General features: G+C 39.2%; 5 protein-coding genes and 1 long non-coding RNA gene across 11 annotated transcripts; 2 read left to right on the top strand and 4 right to left on the bottom strand.

Moving 5' to 3' along the window:
• Positions 1-805: 805 nt before the first annotated feature.
• LOC125606831 lies at positions 806-2,981 on the bottom strand. The gene is made up of 6 exons (XR_007338049.1): positions 2,620-2,981; positions 2,400-2,516; positions 2,122-2,302; positions 1,838-2,039; positions 1,623-1,737; positions 806-1,520 (listed from the first exon to the last, which is right to left on the bottom strand). It is a non-coding gene; the product is annotated as an uncharacterized LOC125606831 (long non-coding RNA).
• Positions 2,982-3,432: 451 nt separating this feature from the next.
• On the bottom strand, positions 3,433-5,565 carry LOC106420087 (WRKY transcription factor 44). Of its 6 annotated transcripts, none has more exons than XM_013860946.3 (5): positions 5,279-5,565; positions 4,927-5,143; positions 4,695-4,811; positions 3,988-4,616; positions 3,433-3,921 (listed from the first exon to the last, which is right to left on the bottom strand). In XM_013860946.3, the coding sequence occupies exons 2-5, from the start codon at positions 5,131-5,133 to the stop codon at positions 3,609-3,611; spliced, it is 1,266 nt and encodes a 421-aa protein (XP_013716400.2). In that variant the 5' UTR covers positions 5,134-5,143; positions 5,279-5,565; the 3' UTR covers positions 3,433-3,608. The 6 variants fall into 6 exon arrangements, with proteins under 6 accessions (XP_013716400.2, XP_022571669.2, XP_013716377.2 ...); XM_022715948.2 differs by having other exon boundaries at positions 3,988-4,622; positions 5,253-5,558; XM_013860923.3 differs by having other exon boundaries at positions 3,988-4,622; positions 5,279-5,556.
• A 1,451-nt stretch (positions 5,566-7,016) lies between these two features.
• LOC106392756 (adenylate kinase 1, chloroplastic) lies at positions 7,017-8,539 on the bottom strand. Its single transcript, XM_013833547.2, has 4 exons — positions 8,165-8,539; positions 7,809-7,949; positions 7,462-7,734; positions 7,017-7,386 (listed from the first exon to the last, which is right to left on the bottom strand). Exons 1-4 carry the CDS (start codon positions 8,450-8,452, stop codon positions 7,243-7,245), a joined length of 846 nt encoding a protein of 281 aa, XP_013689001.1. The 5' UTR covers positions 8,453-8,539; the 3' UTR covers positions 7,017-7,242.
• Positions 8,540-8,784: 245 nt separating this feature from the next.
• On the bottom strand, positions 8,785-11,682 carry LOC106392747 (heat shock 70 kDa protein BIP2-like). The gene is made up of 5 exons (XM_048775695.1): positions 11,501-11,682; positions 10,909-11,176; positions 10,597-10,811; positions 10,273-10,515; positions 8,785-10,164 (listed from the first exon to the last, which is right to left on the bottom strand). The coding sequence occupies exons 1-5, from the start codon at positions 11,553-11,555 to the stop codon at positions 8,936-8,938; spliced, it is 2,010 nt and encodes a 669-aa protein (XP_048631652.1). The 5' UTR covers positions 11,556-11,682; the 3' UTR covers positions 8,785-8,935.
• A 177-nt stretch (positions 11,683-11,859) lies between these two features.
• On the top strand, positions 11,860-14,508 carry LOC106392741 (pentatricopeptide repeat-containing protein At2g37230). Its single transcript, XM_013833538.3, has one exon. The coding sequence runs from the start codon at positions 12,069-12,071 to the stop codon at positions 14,322-14,324; it is 2,256 nt and encodes a 751-aa protein (XP_013688992.2). The 5' UTR covers positions 11,860-12,068; the 3' UTR covers positions 14,325-14,508.
• A 1,060-nt stretch (positions 14,509-15,568) lies between these two features.
• LOC106392732 (RNA-binding protein CP29B, chloroplastic) lies at positions 15,569-17,301 on the top strand. Its single transcript, XM_013833531.3, has 5 exons — positions 15,569-16,028; positions 16,260-16,361; positions 16,472-16,804; positions 16,885-16,989; positions 17,074-17,301. Exons 1-4 carry the CDS (start codon positions 15,654-15,656, stop codon positions 16,948-16,950), a joined length of 876 nt encoding a protein of 291 aa, XP_013688985.1. The 5' UTR covers positions 15,569-15,653; the 3' UTR covers positions 16,951-16,989; positions 17,074-17,301.
• The last annotated feature ends 4,694 nt before the right edge of the window (positions 17,302-21,995 follow it).

Genomic DNA, 21,995 nt, shown 5'->3' with positions numbered 1-21,995 from the left:
CTAAAATTATTTTATGTTAAAATATATTTTAATTTTATAAAACATAAATTTATTTTATACTCAAAATAATTAATATAATATGTTTTATTGTAAGATCAAATTGTAATACTAACTTTTGGTGGTTTGAGTTGAAAAAAACACCAACACTGATATTTATTAGGAACTCAAAATTTTCTAATTAAATCTGTATGAACATATAGTTACAAATATAATTATAAAGAATTTGAAAGGGAAATTAAATCTTTCATATAGTTACAAATATAATCATAACAACTCACCTGCTAGTACGTGTGATTGTTTCTTCCTTCTTCTTTTTTTCTTGCAAGTGTTTCCTGGTTTGTCGAGCTAGATTAAACAGAGATACTACAGCAGGCCAGTTGAAAGAACATAGTAGCTACTGACCCTGCCTTTTGGATAATCGATTTAGATGCTCAGACAGTGTTTTTAAGGGAGCCGGTCAAGGATTTATGAAATTCTATTACCACTGAATATATTTCAGTCCTATGATCGTTAATATTAGCTACATTTCCTTAGATAATTTGTCATGTAAGGTTCCTTATGTTTGTGTTAAAAAAAAAAAAGGTTCCTTATGTTTTTTTATCCAACATGTTTTTAATTTAAAACCTCCTTGTTATCGGGTGGATCATCAGTAAACCTCATTACTGACTCTTTCTTACAATTAACCTTAGTGGGCTGATGATTGTTTTGTAAATGAAAAGTAGTGTCAACCTCGTAAGAAAAGGGGAGAGGTTTTCAAAAAGAAAGATTTTAGCTCTTATCATATTCAAAAATTGATGCTGAGAAACATGAGAAGTGGAATTTTATTAAAAAGGAGTGGGGCCCAATAAGTCACGTAGTATGAAAGCTAAGAAAATGAGAAGATAAAAAACAGAGATGTCATGATTCAAGATATCACCGAAATCCTAAACAAATTTATTGTAGCACAAAAGTAAACTAAAATCCTATGGATGTGAGCTTCTGTGAGCATTTGGGTTTCCCAACTCCCTGAGCTAGAAAGCTAAGCATTGCGTGGCTTCTTGCCGTTGCCCCCTTCCTCCGAAAGATCAGCAGAGTCGATAGTTGTGAATGGCACCACTCACAGATTCATCAGGCATGACAGTTTTTTGAGGATGTTGCTCCTTCTATATCTCCACAAGAACCTATCCCAGCTGAGGTACCATACCAGGGGCAACTTTGGACACATATGGACGTCTTAGATGAAACAGCCCTAGCTCCATGATCTCCCGGATTGTTCTTATCACCCCCTCGGCATGAACCATACAACACCAGAACAATCTATATAACCATAAGGAGAGAACATATTTAGCTTGGTTAGACTTGCATTTTCTGCAAAGTTTGGTAGTAGTGAACGCTGGTTGCGGTAACAAATCCGTGATATGGTTAAGGACTGATGCTTGGAGGCGAGTTAAACGGTGAAAGCTTCTCCTGAAAACTGAAAGTGATGCCAACCAAGTCTTTGACTAACTGTGGGATGGTTATTAGCTCTGGCTTCCCAACACCTGGATCATGCAGGAAGATGACTTCACGTATTCAATGGAGTTTGTCTACTAAAAGAATTTTGCCATGATTTCATTGTGGTTGTCGTTGGTGTTACAACTTACAATTAGTTGGCCAATGTCTACCGCACGTGCATTGGTTAGCTTTGTCATCTCTCTATCAAATGCCACAAAGACAGTTGTTTCAGCTCCATCAGAGACTGAGAACTGGATAAGGTACCTGCAAAAGGAACGACATGGTCAATGCGTAACGTGGTTAGTAAATACTGCTTCACATAGACAACCAAAATATCTTATAAATGTGTTGTCGGATCGATCACCTAAGGACCCCAACTGCTTCCTGATGGCAAGTTTTTTTTTTTTTTTTTTGAAACACGACAAGTTTAACATGTGAACGATGTGAATCCACGTTGAAGCATTCTTGTCTTCTTGAGCACTTCGAGCAAGAAGTGAAGCACCAACCATTTGTAGTATCAATAAGCAGGAAGTGAAGCATCAACCAGTGCAAAGGAAATCCACAGTCTGTTACCATAATATATTTAAAAGGATTCAAGTTTACAGAGATGATGTACTGATGGAGGAGGAGATAAGTTTCAGATTTAACCTGTGGGACAGAGTGGAGGAGATATGCATTAATCATAATCCTTTGAATTGTCTGCGGTTTCATCGTTGATTCGTTGTATGTGGTTTTGATGCCCAAAACTTCACCAACAATTGTACCAAACGGCATTGCGTTTGTTTGTCTAAGAAATGTATCCAATCCAACCAATATTTTTGTTACGGACCTGGTAAAAGAGGGTTGGTATTAGCAAGTAGCATCAGTTGCTCATAGTTACGAAACATGAAGACCTCTGATGGGATATGGTTAATGGTTTCAGTAACCTGGACGAAGATGGTTTGAGGCGTGAAGCGGATAGAGACAGGTGATATGGTCAGTTTTAAGTAATGATTACTTCTGGTGACTTCTCGGAGATGGTGTTTGAAAGTGGTGGAGATTGACTGCGCCAGAAAAAGGAAAAAGTTAATAAAGCTTAAGGAAACAAACATTTCACAATTAACTCAAGAAATCACAGATGCAATAAAGAAGTAATTCCTTCTCCACCTTTCTTGTTTCCTATAAACCGAGGACACAGGTCATGAAGTAATCCTTACATCTCCCAGACCTCAACTCAGACATACCTATTTGGGGGATTGGCTAGGTTAGTCTACGCTCTAAAGTATAGTATGCTATGAAAGAGAAATAGCGAGACATAAAGCTGTCCGGAGACTTCTTCTGCAGGCTTATATATATAGTGTTTGAAATGGTGAAAAAGAAGGGAAGCTAGAAAGATGGGAAGTTGATTCAGAGCTTAGCTTCAATGTAATCATTAACAGCTAACAATAAATCTGGGGATAGTGGAGGCAAAACGTTAAGTCTTCCGTTACATACAGGCGATGGTCGAAGGTAACAGGAGACGACAAATGAGCAGTTGACTGTTGCCCTAACTTTAATGAATCAGAAAAAATAACTTATGTCACGGGCTTTAAAACCACAATCTGGGCCTGCACGTTTTATAAATGTCCAATAGAGGGCTTCCGATAAATAATGACTGGTGGGCTCAATTTATAAAAATATAGACGAAACCCAAGTTGAGTCCATAGCACTTCACCCAACAAAACGCAACGCGCGTGAGCGTAAGAAATCTATAATAAAAAGAAACGCGTGACAAACACACATACCACAGCGAATTGACACGTGTCAAGAAAAGCACCCCTCTCCTTGAGGACGTGGCTGCTTGAGGTGGGAGAAAACTCCAAATTATTATTATAGATATGCCACTCAACATTACTGCAATATACACTAATCACCCCCAATATACTTAATAAATAAAAGGAATACACAAAATGGTTGTGTACTAATATCTGTTCGTCGCAATTAAAATGAAACACTCTTTTTATTTGCTTTTTTTCTGTTGTTTATCAAATAACAATTATCTTCTCGTCCTTACAACTTTGATGTAAAATAAAATAAATTCACAATGGAAACAAGAAATTGATTGATTAATCAAATGTGCTATGAAGATTGAAGAAGAAGCATCAATGGAGGAGTCATCAAATGGCTTGATTAGAATGTTGTGTAGACGTAAAGGGAAGAGTAGGCGAAGTTGGAGGTCTCAAGTTCAAATGGTGATTGTGTTTACCTTCATAGGTTGTAATGAAAGCTCTTGGATCATCACTAGCTCTCTCAACATGTTTCCTTGCTCTGCAGTTTGCACTCGTGCATCTGTAATAACTTCTCGGATGCGCATTGCCTCCAACCACTTTTTGACCGTACTTCCTCCACCTGAATCCATCTTCAAGACTGTCTGATTCCACTGAGCTTTGTGATACTCCTGTTTGACTTGCTTGCTTCTCGTTCTTCCTGCTATCATCAACAAACTCAGTGTAAGCCTAAATGCAGAAAGTGGTGTCTGAAACAATATAATCTTACCTTCTCTTGCTTCTGCTAGGATCATCAAGCTCTCCTTCATCACACTGGCTACTACTTCTACAACCAGAATCTGAAGTCCCACCAGTCGAGTTCGCCGATCTTGGAACAGCAAACTCGAATGGTGTTATTACACAACCCTCATTCATCTTCTCTGCTATGCTTTTAGATGAGTCATTGCTTTGATTGCTCCAAAGAGGATGGAAACAAACATTACTAGAGTCTTGTCCTATTGATCCTTCCGAAGCTAGCTCTCGTTGTGGTCTCTGAAACCCTGAAGAGGATGATGATGAAGCGCGCCGCGGAAGAGGACAAGACGGTTTAGAGTGATTATGTTCACCTTGATACACAATCTCTGAGACCAGACCACCCATTGATCTCTCTACTTTCTTCTTGACCGGACATTTAGGGTGTGTGCATTTGTAGTAACTCCTTGGACAGTCACTTCCTTTGACTTGCTTCTGTCCGTACTTCCTCCAGTTGTATCCGTCTACTGAAGATCTGTCTCCAGCCGATGTCTCTGATTCTTTAAAGGATGGAACCCTAGGGACTAGGTTAGGGCGTGTACCTTGGCTCACACTCTTCCCATACGGTACTGCTTCGCTTTGTCTCCAAACCTGTTGGTGATTACCCTGAAGCTAACAAAGAAAGAGTTAAAACGAGTTTCCAAAAATATCTTGATCTTGTAGAGCCTTGAGAAAGCAACTTACCATATTAGCCAATGCGGAGACAGTTGCTTGGGAGACAAGCTTTGCTTTAGGTTTATAAACTACATAGCTTTTGGTATCTGAATCATCACAAGACTTTCCTTTGTCATTTCCTTCCACCTAAATATCATCAGAGAGGCTCCCAAGTGTCAGAAAATGCAAAGTGGAAATTAAAGATTCAAAAAGAAGATTAGAATGTCAAGAAATAGACAAGACAAGTGGTTAGATGAATCACCTGTGGACATGAGACCGAAGCTGCCGCTGCCGCTGGCTGTTTAAACCTCAGAGTCTTTGGTCTTATAGCAGCGTCTACAGTCTCATGGGGAGGAGATACGGTAACTGAATCAGTTAAAAGATTAGCGAATGTCCTGATGCTAGTGAATGAAGGCCTTGAAGCAACTGGTTTTGCTATTACCACTCTCTTACTCTCTTTCACCTCCATTATAGTCAACCTTAAACAAAAAGATTAAGTTTGAGCTGTGAGAAACATCAAACCCTAGCATACAAGATCTTGATCTATATAGAGCTTTGAATAGCATAACTAAAGAAACTTGCTGATACCCATGAGAGGACAAAGTAGTACTCACGGTGAGAGAGATCTGAAGTTCTGAAAACGATTTGAAGAAAGGAGCCTTTGTAAAGTAGTTAGGAAGAGATCCGGGGCTGATCCGAACCCGGTTTTTGGGTTGTGGCTCGTTGATGTATCGGTCGTACCAGTTCGGTTCGTTGAGGACTAGCCGATACTAAGGGACACGTGTCACGGTAGGGTACGTTAGATGGATCAAGGTCCGTACTTTAGATGAGCTTTATGTCTATAGTGATGAAGAAGGTGGTGAAAAGGAAAGAGAAGGAGACGGATAGTTTTCGTTGAACGTTAGTTGAGTTTATAAGCCCCTTTGAATGTTAGTTGGGAAACGCAGCCAACGGAACGGCGGCGTTTTGTTGTTTTGCTGAAGGGCCAGCGACCAAAGGGACTTGGTTGGTTGTTGAGACACGCGCACGAGCTTGTTCTGTTCGAAGTTAAACACGTGAACTGAACCCATACCATCTTATTATTAGTAGAATAACTTGAGCTCAATGGTACCGAAACTAAACCGGTTTGTTTCTTGTTCTCGTCCCAGTTTTCCATATTATATAATTAGACGTGGATTATATGGAACCTATACTAAAATATTATTAATGCATAATTTAAGGGTTAAAATGTCTCAACAGAGTGATTTTTCAACGGAAGCATTTAACAATGGTTAGTTTGAAGTTTTCAACAACTATTAGTGTTGACATTAATCCCAGTCTAACAACACAGTTTGTTAGGTTAGATAAGAGTTATTAGAAAAGTTAGTTAAGCTTTGTCAATGTACATAAATTCACTCGCACAAAGTTATAGCGTTTCATTAAAAATGCAGTTTCCTGTGGAAATACTATTGGTGCAGTGGTTGTTAAAGGTCTATTAATTCTTGCAAAATTTCAAAGTCATATTTAACATAAATCTTAAATTTAATGCAATAGAACTATCGGACGTGTATGATAAAATTGATATTATATTTTTTAACCCAAATAAAAATTACTATTTTCCGATACTTTATGACTCTTATAGACAAATGATTAAAGAACTTGGAACCTTTTTTTATTAGAATTATTATTAAAAGAAATTGATTGGGCTTGATCAGTGTGCTACTGCTACTATTTTCCTATTCCTTTATATCTTTGCACCTTATAGTTGAAGACACTACAAGAACTCGAACTTTAAACTATATATAAAAATCGATATCTGATAGCTTATTACAAAGATCAGGACAGTGAAATTAGTTTGGAGTACAAAAATTAACTATTGCACTAGTACGCTTTTTGATTGACTAGCCGAACATCAAACCGGTTTATAACTCAAAATATATAGACCAAAGGGATAACCGATACAACACTACTTAAGTCAAAGCCAGTGATTGAGCTCAGAGTGTATGTGAGACAGTGAGAGACCTCTCAAAAGTACATGTTGGTTACTGTGATTTAACTTGCGAGATAAGTTGTGTCCGGCTTAGCCATTAGAGTCTGATTTCACCATCCATGATAGAACCTCGCAATTTCTCAGAGACCTCAAACGCAATTTCTCACGAGGACTGATAATTTAGCAATCATTTCCACCTCAAATTACAGCATGTAAGGAACAGTTCTATCCCGAACCGCCAATTCTAGGACAGACAGGAGCTGGTTATACGTTCCATTAAAACTTTACTGTATGCGGCTGTTTTACTTTACTGTCTGGTTGTGTGCTTTAACCAGCCAGCTCGGCCAGCCGCAAAATATTTCCACATCCAACAACAAAAATGATGATCACAATTCAAAAGAGCATAGCACAATAACTAACAAAGTAGTGTAGAAGTATTGATACATTCCTGTACCTAGAGCAAGCTCATAAACAATCATGATAATAGTTTGCAAAGTGTGTATGATTATTCTCTGGACTGAGGTATAAAAACAATCTTTTATTTCCAACACAAAATTGATTAAGCATATGGCTTCCACATGCAAAAGAATATAAATACCGGTAGGTGAACTATGCCGCGACAGATTGTTTCTCCTCGTAATCATCAAGCCTTAAGGCTTCTAATAGCCTTGGCCATGACTCCGGGATGCCTCCAGGTAAGTCAAACTCCATAAGCTTTCCCTTGCTACGGTAGTACTCTTCAAGAGGCTGGCTCTGCATAAAGATTATACTAATCATCACTTGTATCATCAAGTGAAAGCTCATCTACTAGATCGAGAGGGATCTTACAGTTTCATTGTAAATACGAAGCCTTGCTTTCACAACCTCTTCAGTATCGTCAGCTCGAGTGATGAGCTTTGACATACACTGAGGTGGAGGGAGAAGCGGATCCATGCTGATCGCAGGCTTCCCATTCTCACCCTTTAGGTTGATGTGAGCGACATTGAAACCTTTGCCGCATTGATTACATGTTCTCCTCCCAAGGCACTTGTCAACCAAAACTTCCTCAGGCAGTTTCAGATTCACCACTAGGTCGATGTCAGTTACGTCTCCAAGTATTTCCTGAAAGCAAAAGACAACAGAAAACATTCTTGACTTTGCTCGAATATGGCTTATAGATGTGTGAGTTTACTTACAGCTTGTCTCATGGTTCGAGGAAAGCCATCTAGAATGAAACCTGATTCACCTTTGGCTTCACCAGCCTCAAGTCTCTTTGACAAGAGGTTTACTATGATCTCATCAGACACAAGCTTTCCTTGGTTTACAATCTCTGATAGCTGCATCAAGTAACAGTGGAGCTCAGAACCATTACAAGAGACAACATTTACACAGACACAATAGACTTAGTTCATTAGATCTGTTCGAAGATAGATGAAAGTCAACAGATCCAATCGACGATAAGAAATGAAACCAGATTTGCTAAAAAAAAATGAACTTTCAATCACAATCGAAGATAGAAGAGACGGAAAGGGAAAGACAAAAGTGACTGAACCTGTCGGGAGAGAGGACCGGAGGAAGCAAGCTCCTCGCGGACGAGATCTCCGGTGGCGATGTGAGGAACACCGAGAAGGGTCGACAGTCTGCTAGCGTACGTGCCTTTTCCGACGCCGGGGCACCCTAGAAACACCCACTGCACGTTCCTATCCTTGGCGAGAACCCTGCTAGCTCCGCCTCCGTGAAGAAACGGCGAAGCGTGGCTAACTTCGGCCGAGGTGGAGTAGAATCGGCTTCCAAGGCCAAAGAGGGAGGAGGATCTCGCCACGCGCAGTACTCTCGCCATTGCAGAGATAGATAGAGAAATGGAGAGAGAGAGATAGAGTGAAGAAGCGGCTTGAAGGTTAATAGATTTACCCTAACGAGAACGAATGTTCCTTCCATCTTAAAAGGATCTTTAGATTCTTTTCCCATTTTGCACTTAACTTAGCTGACGTGGCGTTTACTTTTCTTACAGAACATGCTTAGCGTGTAATAAGTATTAACTCAACTCCACGAGATTAATTAACCAACGGTTTGAGCGTTAAACTTAGATTTCATATTAGAGTACGATGTCACTATCAAAGCTTGCTTCTCATGTTTTCAGAAGCGTGCTCTGTCGGAAACGAGCAGCTTATCTTTCAGACAAGAACGCAATCATTCATTCATTGTAAAAATTTCCCAAAAATATAACATGTATAAAAAGAGTTCTAATCTTCTTTATCCTTAAAACTTCTAACGAGTGGTTGGCTTTAAAACAAATTAACAAGAACAAAATAGGCAACTTAATTTAGAGCTCATCATGAGACTCATCTTCCTCCTCGGTTGCTGATTCTCCACCAGCACCGCCTGGTGCACCACCTGACCTCTGGTAAACAGCAGTGATGATTGGGTTACACACTGCCTCTACTTCCTTCAACTTCTCGTCATACTCTTCTTTCTCCGAGTTTTGGTTCTCGTCAAGCCACTCCAACGCCTCTTTCGTCGCTGCTTCAATCTTCTCCTTCTCGTCTGCTTCCAGTTTGTCTGCAAGCTTGTCCTTGTCGTTCACTTGGTTCTTCATGTTGTACACGTATGTCTCCAGGCTGTTCCTCGCGTCGATTCTCTCCTTCACCTTCTTGTCTTCCTCTGCAAACTCCTCTGCCTCCTTCACCATCCGGTCAATCTCTTCCTGGCTCAGACGCCCCTTCTCGTTTGTGATTGTGATCTTCTCTGATTTACCACTCGCCTTGTCCTCCGCTTTCACGTTCAGGATACCGTTGGCGTCCACTTCAAACGTCACCTCGATTTGAGGTGTTCCTCTTGGAGCCGGTGGGATTCCGGTGAGGTCGAAGTTCCCGAGCAGCCTGCAGTCCTTGGTGAGACTTCGCTCACCTTCAAAGACCTGGATGGAGACAGTGGTCTGTTGATCTTGGTACGTCGTGAAAACCTGAGACTTCTTGGTCGGAATAACTGTGTTTCTCGGGATCAGTTTTGTCATCACTCCTCCCACGGTCTCAATACCCAAAGTGAGTGGCGCAACGTCAAGAAGAAGGATGTCTTTGGTCTCATCACCGCCTTCTCCGCTCAGAATACCACCCTGGACAGCCGCACCATAAGCAACAGCTTCGTCAGGGTTCACACCCTTGTTTGGCTCTTTCCCTTCGAAGAAGTCCTTCAACAGCTGCTGAACCTTGGGGATCCTAGTGCTTCCACCAACAAGAACAATCTCATCGATCTGACTCTTCTGTAGACCTGCATCATCCATGGCCTTCTTCACGGGTCCCATGGTCTTCCTGAATAAGTCATTGTTAAGCTCCTCGAAACGAGCTCTGGTGAGAGGCTCCGAGAAATCAAGACCATCAAAGAGGGACTCAATCTCAACACGGACTTGGTGCTGGCTACTAAGAGCTCTCTTGGCTCTCTCACATTCCCTGCGGAGCTTTCCGAGAGCCTTGTTGTCCTTGCTGATGTCCTTTTGGTGCTTCTTCTTGATCAATTTGATAAAGTAATCCATGATTCTGTGATCGAAGTCCTCACCTGCGCAAGATTCACAAAGACAGAAGAGGGTTAGCAACATCATCGTATGAATATTCACGACAACGTAATAATACAGAACATGAATTTGTTATGTTAAGTAAAAGTTACCTCCCAAGTGAGTGTCACCATTTGTGGAGAGAACCTCGAACACTCCGTTATCAATGGTCAAGACACTGACATCAAAAGTACCACCACCAAGGTCAAAGACAAGGATGTTCTTCTCACCACCCTTCTTGTCAAGACCGTAGGCAATAGCAGCAGCAGTGGGTTCGTTGATGATTCGGGCAACATTGAGACCAGCAATAACACCAGCGTCCTTTGTAGCCTGCCTCTGGGCATCGTTGAAGTAAGCTGCAAATAAAAAAAAAAGAATCAATAAACAGTGTGTGTGTATTAATTTATAAAAACGAGGAGTAATGAGAATAAGCAAACCTGGAACAGTGACAACAGCGTCCTTGATTTTCTTGCCAAGGTAAGCTTCAGCAGTCTCCTTCATCTTAGTCAAGATCATGGCACTGACCTCCTCAGGAGAGAAAACCTTAGTCTCACCATCCTTGATCTTGACTTGAATGTATGGCTTGCCATCCTTGTCCACAATCTGGTAAGGAACAAGCTTCCTATCCTTCTGAACCTCTTTGTCCGCGAATCTGCCATGACAAAAACAAAGCAAGAATTTAAGCAACAGTCAATACCACCAAAACAAGACAAGACAAACAGAAACTTCCAGAAAGAGAATGCACTTACTTTCTCCCAATCAATCTCTTAACATCAAAGACAGTCCTCTCAGGATTAACAGCCGCCTGGTTCTTAGCAGCCTCACCAATGAGCCTCTCATTGTCAGTGAAACCAACCCAGGAAGGTGTAATACGGTTTCCTTGGTCATTGGCAATGATCTCAACGTGACCATTCTTGTAAACACCAACACAAGAGTAGGTAGTACCAAGATCTATCCCTATCACTGTTCCCAACTTGGTAGCCTCTTCTTTAGCAGTGGAAAACGCAAATACACATCCTGAAACAACGTATATATATTCCAACCGTCAATAATCGAAAAAAAAAACAAATCTCCACAAAACCTAATTTTCACACCACATTATCCATCCATCATAGCAAACAGAAACACCATCAAATCTCGCAAATTAACATCTGACTACTAACAAATCCACAACCTAATGTTCACATCACACTATCCAGTACATGAACACTATGGAACAAGATCGTCATTAGATTATCGATCTTATACTGCAATCCACGCATCAAATCAAATCTACATGAACAACGAAATTTAAATCGAAGAGAACAAAGACACTTAGATCGAGAAGTAGAGAACACTCACCGACGAAGATGATCGCGAGCACAATGGTGCCGTTTGCTCCGAGTGAGCGAGCCATATCTAATGCTTGTGTGTTCGAGCTCTCTCTTCTCTCGCTCAATTAGATCTCTCCTCTTCTCCTCCTTCGCTTCTGTTTTAAAAATTAGTTACATCGTTTGGGAGCTTTTTAAGGGAAGATCACGAAAAGTAGACTTATGTCATTGATGATGACGTGGACCAATGATATTGCGACGATCTACGGCATCAGCCAATCAGATCGGGTTTTATGTTGGAATAATCGTGGCCGTTGGCTACTTGCTAGTAGTCTACTACGTTTCCTTTTTAAAATCTAGAGAATGGGCTTTCTTTTCTTTTTCGTTTAGGCCCATTTTAACAATAAACGGGCCGGCTTAAAGTTCCAACCAGTATCCGACCCGAAACGAGATCTTGGATCCATGACTCCATCTCCTCCCTAAACCCTACACACCACTCTCTTCCTCCGTTCATGTGAGATTGAAAGGTGCAGTCTTTCGAAACACAAAGACTCTAAAAACAAAACCCATTTCTGATTACGAGAATCCATCTCCTTGTAATGGCTTTCATCTCCAGATCTAACCAATGGAACAAAGCTAGGGTTTTTCTCTCGCTTCCCAGATCGTCACACTCAGCTCTCCTCTCATCCTCCCGCTTACTCACCTCCACAACCGAAATCACCGAGAACCAATCCGAAAACCCAGAACCCAAATCACCCGAGACGAAGGCGAGGCCGCCGCCGCCGCCGCCGCTCAGGGAGAGGTTCCAACGAGGTAAGCGTCAAAACCACCACGAAAAGCTAGAGGACACGATATGTAGAATGATGGATAACCGAGAATGGACCACCCGGTTACAGAACTCGATCCGAGATCTCGTACCCGAGTGGGACCACTCTTTGGTCTACAACGTCTTGCACGGCGCCAAGAAGCTCGACCACGCGCTCCAGTTCTTCCGTTGGTCGGAGAGATCGGGCCTGATCCGACACGACAGAGACACGCACATGAAGATGATCGAGATGTTGGGACAGGGACAGAAGCTGAACCATGCTCGTTGCATCCTCTTGGATATGCCTGAAAAGGGTGTGCCTTGGGATGAGGATATGTTCAAGGTTCTTATAGAGAGTTACGGCAAAGCGGGGATTGTGCAAGAGAGTGTTAAGATCTTTCAGAAGATGAAGGAGTTGGGTGTGGAGAGGACGGTGAAGTCGTATGATACTTTGTTTAAGGTGATTCTTAGGCGTGGGAGGTATATGATGGCGAAACGGTATTTTAACAAGATGGTTAGTGAAGGTGTGGAGCCGACTAGGCATACTTATAACTTAATGCTGTGGGGGTTCTTTTTGTGTTTGAGGTTAGAGACTGCTTTGAGGTTTTATGATGATATGATTAGCCGTGGGATCTCCCCCGATGTTGTTACGTACAACACTATGATTAACGGGTATTGTCGGTTTAAGAAGATGGATGAGGCTGAGAAGTTGTTTGTGGAGATGAAAGGGAAGAACATTGAGCCTAGCGTTGTGAGTTACACTACCATGATTAAAGGGTATGTTGCTGTGGAGAGGGTTGATGATGGGTTGAGGATCTTTGAGGAGATGAGATCTGTTGGTATTGAGGCGAACGCTACGACGTACTCCACGTTGCTGCCTGGTCTCTGCGATGCAGGGAAGATGGTTGAGGCTAGGAATGTGTTGAAGAGTATGATGGCGAAACACATTGCTCCTAACGATAACTCCATTTTTCTCAAGCTGTTGGTTTCTCAGAGCAAGGCTGGTGATATGGCTGCAGCCACTGAGGTGCTTAAAGCCATGGCTACGCTGAATGTTCCAGCGGAAGCGGGACACTACGGGGTCTTGATCGAGAATCAGTGCAAGGCTAACGCGTACAACCGCGCTGTCAAGCTTTTGGACGTTCTAGTTGAGAAAGAGATCATACTGAGGCATCAGGATACTCTTGAGATGGAGCCAAGCGCTTATAACCCGATCATCGAGTACTTGTGCAACAATGGCCAAACGTCTAAAGCAGAAGTGCTTTTCAGGCAGCTGATGAAGAGAGGTGTTCAAGACCAAGATGCTTTGAACAATCTTATCAGCGGTCACGCCAAGGAAGGTAACCCTGATGCAAGCTACGAGATTCTGAAGATCATGTCGAGGAGAGGTGTCCCTAGAGAGGCAAACGCGTACGAGCTCCTCATCAAGAGCTACATGAGCAAAGGAGAGCCTGGAGACGCTAAAACGGCTTTGGACAGCATGATAGAAGACGGGCATGTCCCGGATTCATCCCTCTTCAGGTCAGTGATTGAGAGCTTGTTCGAGGACGGTAGGGTGCAGACGGCAAGCCGTGTGATGATGATCATGATAGATAAAAACGTAGGCGTGGAAGAGAATATGGATTTGGTTGCGAAGATCTTGGAAGCTCTGTTGATGAGAGGGCATGTGGAAGAAGCGCTGGGGCGTATCGATCTTCTGAATCAAAATGGACATACAGCTGATGTGGACAGGCTGTTGTCTGTTTTGAGCGAGAAAGGGAAGACTATTGCAGCGTTGAAGCTGTTGGATTTCGCGTTGGAGAGGGATCTTAGCTTGGAGTTTTCGAGTTATGACAAGGTGTTGGATGCGCTTTTGGGAGCTGGGAAGACTTTGAATGCGTACTCTGTTCTGTGTAAGATCATGGGGAAAGGAAGTGGGAGTGACTGGAAGAGCTGCGAGGAGTTGATCAAGAGCTTGAACCAGGAAGGGAACACGAAGCAAGCAGATGTTCTTTCTAGAATGATCAAGAAGGGACAAGGAAGCAAGAAAGAAGACAATGTTTCTCTATAGAAACTTGAAGTGATTCTTTTTTTAGCTTTCAAAAACTTTAATCTCTTATTGTTTCTCAAATAAATCCTTTTTTAGAAACTTGTTTTGAAGGGATACGTTTGTATGATTCAGTGCTTTTTGATAGACTGTTTCGTTTTGTGAGTGGTTCAATGATGTTTTGAATTGGATTTCAGATTTCTTTTTATGTTGTGGGCCTGTGGCGCAAATTTGATCTATGCTGGAACAAGAGTTGCAACTTCCATTGGCTTTTAATTGAAAAAATCTTATCGTCACATAGGTTGTTTTGCTTTGGCACGAGACGTGCCATCTCCACTGTCCATCTAAAACTTAGACGGCTCATATCTCATCTCACCCATCACTTCACTTCATTTAGTAGAGAGTAGAGAGTCGAGACCGTCCAATTAAACAGTAACCAAACACAAGTAATTCAAGTGAGAAAAAGCAACTTTGTCACAGAAAATATATTTATAAGATTTTCAATTTATAATAAATAAATACGGAAGCATACTAAAACAACTAAAAGATATTTCTAAAAATTTAAAATGTAATTGAAATATTCTATAAATACACTAGTAGGGGTGTATTGAATTACATATTTGGAATTATTTAATTTACAATGATTTTTAGATGATTTTAGGGGAATAAGGAAATTAACATTAGCTTGGTTAAATGACTCTGAACACTTTTGTGAAACTATGATATTTGACTTTTATATTTTTAATAACTAATAAAGTTCACAAGACATTGTAAAATCACTAAAAATCTCTTCAGATCCATTTCATAATAGTAAATTGAGAAATTTAAGTATATAAACAAAAAAAAACTATATCACACCAACTAACCATATGATCTTCTTTCTCTTCTAATTTCTCTTCCTATCTCTCTATCATCTTATTACAAAACTAATATTTTTCCAATATATTTATTTAGCAAATTAACCCTAGTAAAATTTAAAATAAGTTTAAAAATCTGTATTTGAATACAAACCAATTAAAATTCTAGATTAAATAAACCCTTAGACATAGCATTCCAGAATATTGTTTTCCTATGTTTATGACCTTTGAGAAAATTAAAAAAAAAAACCAATACTGTATAATATTATTTGAATAAACAGAAACTCAGAATACTAGCAAAAAAAATAAGTTCCAGGTGTTGACAAAAAAAACAAAATAATAAGTTCCAGGTAATATTTGTAAATAAAAATCAGGATGAGATATTTTATGCAAAAGCGCAAAGAGTTTTTTCTTTTCTCATTTCGCCCATAAATAACAAACACTCTGTGTCTTATCTCAACCCTATCTCTCTCTCTCTCTTCTCTTCTCTTCCTCCATGGCTGCTTCAGCTTCGTCCCTCGCTCTCTCCACCTTCAACCCTAAATCCCTTCCTTTCTCCATCTCCAAACCCGCCTCCACTCCCCTCCTCCCTCCTTCCGTCTCCTTCAAACTCAACTCCCAATCCATTTCCCTCTCCATCTTCGCTTCCTCCGCCGCGTCTCGCTTCCTCCGCAACGTCGCGGTCACAGATGACTTCAGCGTAGAAGAAGAAGAAGACAGCATTTTCTCCGATGACGCTGCGCCGCCTCCGCAGCAGGAGCAATCCTTCTCTGCTGACCTCAAACTCTTCGTCGGTAACCTCCCCTTTAACGTCGACAGTGCTCAGCTCGCTCAGCTCTTCGAGAGCGCCGGAAATGTCGAGATGGTTGAGGTATGAAAGAAAGAATCATTCTTTATGCTTTTTGAAGTGGTTTATGTTACAGTCACAATGGATTCCGACAAGAGACAAGAGATTGGTTCTTTTTGTTGTTGTTAAGTTGAGATTAGCTCATTTGTCTCTGTAGTTAATGTTATGTTACAATGGGATTCCGACAGGAGACAAAAGATATGTTCTTTTTATTGTTGTTGTTGAGTTGAGATTAGTTCCTTTGTCTTTTGTTAGGTGATCTATGACAAAGAGACAGGACGAAGCAGAGGTTTCGGGTTCGTGACTATGTCTTCTGTCTCTGAAGTTGAGGCAGCTGCTCAGCAATTCAATGGCTATGTAAGAAGATATCTCTCTCTCTCTACCTTATGAAGTGTTTTGTTGGATGAGTGAAAAGCTTTAAACTTTGTGTTGTTGGTTCTTATTGTTTAAGCTTTTTCTGGTTGCAGGAGTTGGATGGTAGACCCTTGAGAGTGAATGCTGGTCCTCCTCCACCGAAGAGGGAAGACTCTTTCTCCAGAGGTCCCAGAAGCAGCTTTGGAAGCTCTGGTTCTGGATATGGTGGTGGTGCTGCTGCTGGTTCAGGAAACCGTGTTTATGTCGGCAATCTCTCATGGGGAGTCGATGACATGGCTCTGGAGAGTTTGTTCGGTGAGCAAGGAAAGGTTGTCGAGGCTAGAGTCATCTACGACAGGGACAGTGGCCGTTCCAAGGGTTTTGGGTTTGTGACGTACAACTCTGCTCAAGAGGTCCAGAATGCCATCAGAACCTTGAATGGCGCTGTAAGTATCTGCTTTTTCTAACACTTACAATGCGATCATTCAGAACATATTTTGATATACATTTACTGTGGCGTGTGTAGGATTTGGACGGCAGACAAATAAGAGTCTCTGAAGCTGAGGCTAGGCCTCCAAGGCGCCAATTTTGAGCACCACTTTCCTATTCTCATAAACGCATTTTCTGAAGGGTATGTCTTAACCATTGTGCTTATAGATGGATGGCCCTTTTTGCATTAACGACTGATTCATCGGATTAAATTGTAATGTAACAGGCGTGCTTCGAAGCAAATAGAGTTTTGTGAGAGGATGGCAGTTTCGGACCGTACTAAGCTTTTAGAAACATATGATTAAGATTTATAAGTAAAGAGCATGTTCTCGTCTGTCTGAAAGCTGCCATTGACTACTTTGCTTTGGTTTGATTTGGGCTTCTCTCTATTTTGTGGTCTCTTCATAATGAATGCTTCTCTATTTAACATCCTAGTCTCTATGTTTTTTTTTTATCCTCTGCGTTTATGAATTTGATGAGAACACGTTTGAAGACCACTGAAAAACACAATAATTCACGCAATCTAACCGGAGAAATAAAATGTTGTGGAGTAACTATTTGGGTCGAAAATTGGTTAAAGAGAGATCATTCTTTGCCTAGAGACGTAAAACTCAAAGTTGTTCAATACCTTGAGGCCCCAGCTTGTACAAATTGTTTTGAGATGGGTTCTTACAAAGCCCAAATGTTGAATGTATGCATCTTTGAATAGACTAGAATTTTTGATAACTGCTAGAAACCTTAGACCCTGTATCAATCTCTATGGAGATTCATCATACAATAGGTCAACTAAAGTGTTGGTTACCTAAATCTTACAACCAAACTAACCAAATTATATTCAATTTCGTAATATTCTAGTAAGTTCATTATACCCTTATTATATATACGACACCTAGATACTAGATAGTATGATATATATTATCTGGATAGAGTTTAAAGATTGTTATATGTATACGTGTAATAATTTAGTTTTGCTGAAACGTGAAAGATACACTTTGGAAGTAGTTTATGATGATGAAGGGCTCGCTTGCTTCCACTGCTAATTCACGTTCGCTTGGTAATGATTTTACCCACAAATCCTTAGTGTCTTCCAGGATTAAAATCATTATATTTAAGGCTTCTAATGTTGTTCCATACTACGTCGTACGTACAATCTCTCACAACAAACATGCATGTTTCATGTTTGTTATATATAATGGAGTTGAAAATGTTATGGAAATTTAAAGTCCTAACGAAAATGTTGTGGAAAAAAACATTGGTGTAGTTAAAATCGCTACAACATTTTATTTTTCATCCTCTTTCTGCGATATCAGCCTATATATACGGGTGAAACTATCGCTATACGCTAGAGAAGATATCGTATTCTTGCTTCTTCATCAATTAGAAGACAATACAAGAAAAGAATTGCTAGAACCCGCAATCAGTGGCGGAGGCAGAGAATAATATTGTTAGGGGCATCTACACTAAACTAAAATATTTACAGTGGGGGCATATGGATTGGGATTAATAATTTACACTAATTTCTTAAATTTTGTTGGGTTCAATGGCCCCCACCTTGTTCTATGTGGCTCCGCCACTGCCCGCAATGTGATCAACGAATAAGCGAAGCTGCTCATGCTCACTTGTTCACAATCAAATCAGCATATCGTGACGTCATGCTTGAAGCGATCATTTCATCATATCGTATCTTGATGATGTTCATAACATGTAGACACAGCTCTAGTACTCGTCTCTCTTGTATACCATTTGAAGGAATAAAAAAGATGTTGAGAATTGAGAGAATAATGGTAGAGATAAAAATATAAATTTGTTTCTTTAAAGAAATCATGAAATGACGCATTTTGATTCTTTTTTTTAAGTAATTACGATGGAACATGCAGACAGATGAGTTATGGGACCATAGCTTTGTGTTTGGTCAGCGCAAGTAGTAGACCCACTTTGACTTATGAACCTCAAACATTGGACATGAACATGTTTCCTTCGCTAAAATCCTACAACACCCATTAACCCCTTAAGGACCATATTTCAACCTTATATGTATCAAACAGACTAATGTCGATGCAGTACTTTTCGACATGTCTTATCAATTCGATTTCATGTCTAAAAGGAAATATAAAGCTTAATCACTATTTCAGAAAGAGGATTTGACATAAAAATATTTTCCTGGTTAGGAAAAAATATATATACGATATTTCTTTCTGTCTCTCGTAAAATATACGTAGATCGCTATTGTTTTGACCAGTTGAAAACCCAAATTCCCTTCACAGTTCATACCGATTACTTGTTGGTTGAGAACTAGTGGAAACACAAACGCAAACGGCAAACATGAACAAAAAAAATTGCAACCTTTTATCACGAAGAAGTTTGTCTGCATGATTTTTTTTTTTTTGTAACTGATTGCATGAATTTTCTCAAAAATAAATAAGAAATAGTCACTTTTATATTGTTTATAGGGAAATGACGTTCGTTCTTGAATTATCCCCCTCTGTTTTAATATTACTGAATATTATTTCCTTTTGTTTTCATTAAATTTCTGACATGTATAGCACATTCAGTTGAAACAATAGACGAACACAATGTCAAAATTAACTGTATGTAACATATTGTATGCTCTTTTAAATTACTATACTGATTAATAACATGAATGCAATTTTGACTATATATACAGGACAATCCATATAAATGTCTTCGCTTTAGGTAACGGAGCTACATTAATAAACAAATCAACTCCAAAATATGCTAACCTTATTTTTCAAAAAAAAAAATGGTAACCTTGAAAATTTTGACTTTCTTGTTTAAGTAACATTGTAAAAATGTATGTAAGATGGTTTTCAATGTTGAGGGAGAAGATGCATGGTACGTATGGTGTGGTAACATGCTGTCAATGAGAACATGTGGGGTAAGTTTCAACTTTCAATAGTTGACCAAAAAAAGTTTCAGTAAATGCATGGTTTATTAGATTGGGGTAATAAACCTAAATAGCAACTAACTAACATCTGCGATTGATTGATGTGGGGGTAGTCTAATAATCTAATTGGTTAGTACTTAGTACTATAGTTAGTGATAAGTGAAAATGCGATAGATATTTGACTTTTTAGCAACGGTTTTAACTGTCCTACACTTCATGACAACAACTAAACAACGGATTTGTCCCTTTCTGACCTTTGACTGCCCCTTTTGACCATTTTCAAACACATGTTCTTTTTTTCATTTCCTTTATTTGTGGATTTAGCGTCGGTCCGTAAGAAAAAAATAAATAAACAAGATTGGGGTTTTATTTTCGGTTCAAAGCGGTAAATGCTCTTTTTGGTAAAAGCCATAACTAAAAAATATTGTCGGAATCATTTCAACCTTTGCTCAGTTGCTGATGGTTAGGCTTTAGAAAAATTAAAATAAGTTGATAAACCAAAAAACAAAAAAGCAAATATGTAGAGGTTTCGAGTTTTCAAAACGTCTTAGTATGTTTCAGCGACTAATCAAAGCGTATAACAATAATATACACCAATGCACATGCATGTAGAGTGTAGACACGATCCGTTAACGTTTACCTTTTAACGAACCAAAACACTATACTCAACAGATAAACGAACGTATATCACATTCATTCTTTATCCATCAAACAATTTTCAAAAAAAAAAAAATTAATTCGACGGACATTCGACAATCAACGGAACTATGGGTCCATAATTCATCTAAGATTCTAAGCAAATCTACCTTTTGAAGACGCCAAACAATTCCCTCTTTGTTTTTTCTGCATTTTTTGCTCTGTTTTTTTCATTATCTTTTTGACTTTGAATGTCTGATATGACTTTGAAAACTTGTTGGTTTTATTTGAATGAAAGATTCTTAGGAAAAAAAACAAAGGGAAAAGCTTACCAGCCTTTTAATTATAACTAGGTAAAGAACAAAAAGTAATAATAGTGCTTATATTTGTTTTCAGTATACTTAACACTCAATTAGATTAAATTGAGCATTTGTTTTTGTAGGAATGAAGAATATTCTAACAAGAATACATATTTGTCAGATAGAAAGTGTGGAGCATCTCCTTCACATGTATAGAACTTGATCGGTTTGTATTATACTAATTGCTTGCCTCACATTTGTCGGCAAAATAATTTACTCGCTTTATAACCAAGTTACTCTACAAAATCGCATTGAACACTTTTAATAAGAATCAATTTCGTTAACTGAAAGTAATTATAAAATGGTCAATGTTCACCCCCAAGAAAAGAATTAAATGTCGCCGAATTAGTTAAAGTTTCAGCTTTTAGAACTTTCTAATTTGAACTGAAACTCTTTATAAACTCTTTATATTTGAAAAATTCAAAAGTTTAAGCGAATGTTGACATTTTCTAATTACACAAGGATGAGAACTATTAAGAAAATTCAAAATTCTTTACTTATGAATACTTAGAATCCAAAATGAACTACACTTATATGGCAACTAATACTTTATTAACAAAAATGAACCCGTTAGATGTTCGTTATTGTTAACTTATTATGTAAGTCTTTGACATCATGTAAAATCGTTTGAAGACAAATATTACCCTTTTGTGCAAAATATAAAATATTTCTTCAAATTATATCCATTTTTCAGGTTGTCTTTTTCTTTCTGTACAAACATATAATTAAAAAGATTCAAGCATATCTAACGGAAACGTGATATCACTACCATCGTCATGGTTATTATCATAAAATAAAAACAAGACGACAGTGAAAAACCCAAGAAGAGTGCGGAGGGAAACTAGTGAGAGAGACAGAGATAAATGCGCATGCAGATACTAATACACACTAATCTACAAACAAACTTTTTTATTTATAATCTCTATAACCCTACCTAGAAGGAATGGGCAGCATCTACTCACATCTTGGGATTGCAATTAAGTTTTAAAAAAAAATACTCACACGCTTATACACATATACTAACAAGCAAAATGATATTAATAATATTGTAAGTGTTTGCTTACAGTTAATAATAATGGGGTTACTGCCATTCGAAGCCAACAATTCAATAGGGTTATGATATATAGGCTTTGAATGAAACTTTTACTTGATAATCTTAAAGAGAGCTATATTTTTCTTAACTATGATTTACAACCAATCTGCGTACTAACACTTGGATATGTTCAGTTTTAAATAGAATTTTCTACC

This window comes from Brassica napus, chromosome A3, assembly GCF_020379485.1.
Source record: "Brassica napus cultivar Da-Ae chromosome A3, Da-Ae, whole genome shotgun sequence".
NCBI lineage: Eukaryota > Viridiplantae > Streptophyta > Magnoliopsida > Brassicales > Brassicaceae > Brassica > Brassica napus.
The sequence above is the reverse complement of the archived record's forward strand: the minus strand, read 5'-3'. Positions and strand labels throughout refer to the sequence as shown.

Coding starts and splice junctions, on each gene's coding strand:
- LOC106420087 (XM_022715948.2), bottom strand. CDS start 5,133: ATGGAGGTGAAAGAGAGTAAGAGAGTGGTAATAGCAAAACCAGTTGCT. Junction 4,812..4,926: donor CTTCGGTCTCATGTCCACAG/GTGATTCATCTA, acceptor GATGATATTTAG/GTGGAAGGAAATGACAAAGG. Junction 3,922..3,987: donor CCTAGCAGAAGCAAGAGAAG/GTAAGATTATAT, acceptor TGTTGATGATAG/CAGGAAGAACGAGAAGCAAG.
- LOC106392741 (XM_013833538.3), top strand. CDS start 12,069: ATGGCTTTCATCTCCAGATCTAACCAATGGAACAAAGCTAGGGTTTTT.
- LOC106392756 (XM_013833547.2), bottom strand. CDS start 8,452: ATGGCGAGAGTACTGCGCGTGGCGAGATCCTCCTCCCTCTTTGGCCTT. Junction 7,735..7,808: donor CTCGAACCATGAGACAAGCT/GTAAGTAAACTC, acceptor TTTTGCTTTCAG/GAAATACTTGGAGACGTAAC. Junction 7,387..7,461: donor TTCGTATTTACAATGAAACT/GTAAGATCCCTC, acceptor ATCTTTATGCAG/AGCCAGCCTCTTGAAGAGTA.
- LOC106392747 (XM_048775695.1), bottom strand. CDS start 11,555: ATGGCTCGCTCACTCGGAGCAAACGGCACCATTGTGCTCGCGATCATC. Junction 11,177..11,500: donor GCTCGCGATCATCTTCGTCG/GTGAGTGTTCTC, acceptor ACGTTGTTTCAG/GATGTGTATTTGCGTTTTCC. Junction 10,812..10,908: donor AAGAGATTGATTGGGAGAAA/GTAAGTGCATTC, acceptor TTGTCATGGCAG/ATTCGCGGACAAAGAGGTTC.
- LOC106392732 (XM_013833531.3), top strand. CDS start 15,654: ATGGCTGCTTCAGCTTCGTCCCTCGCTCTCTCCACCTTCAACCCTAAA. Junction 16,362..16,471: donor CTCAGCAATTCAATGGCTAT/GTAAGAAGATAT, acceptor TTCTGGTTGCAG/GAGTTGGATGGTAGACCCTT. Junction 16,805..16,884: donor TCAGAACCTTGAATGGCGCT/GTAAGTATCTGC, acceptor TGGCGTGTGTAG/GATTTGGACGGCAGACAAAT.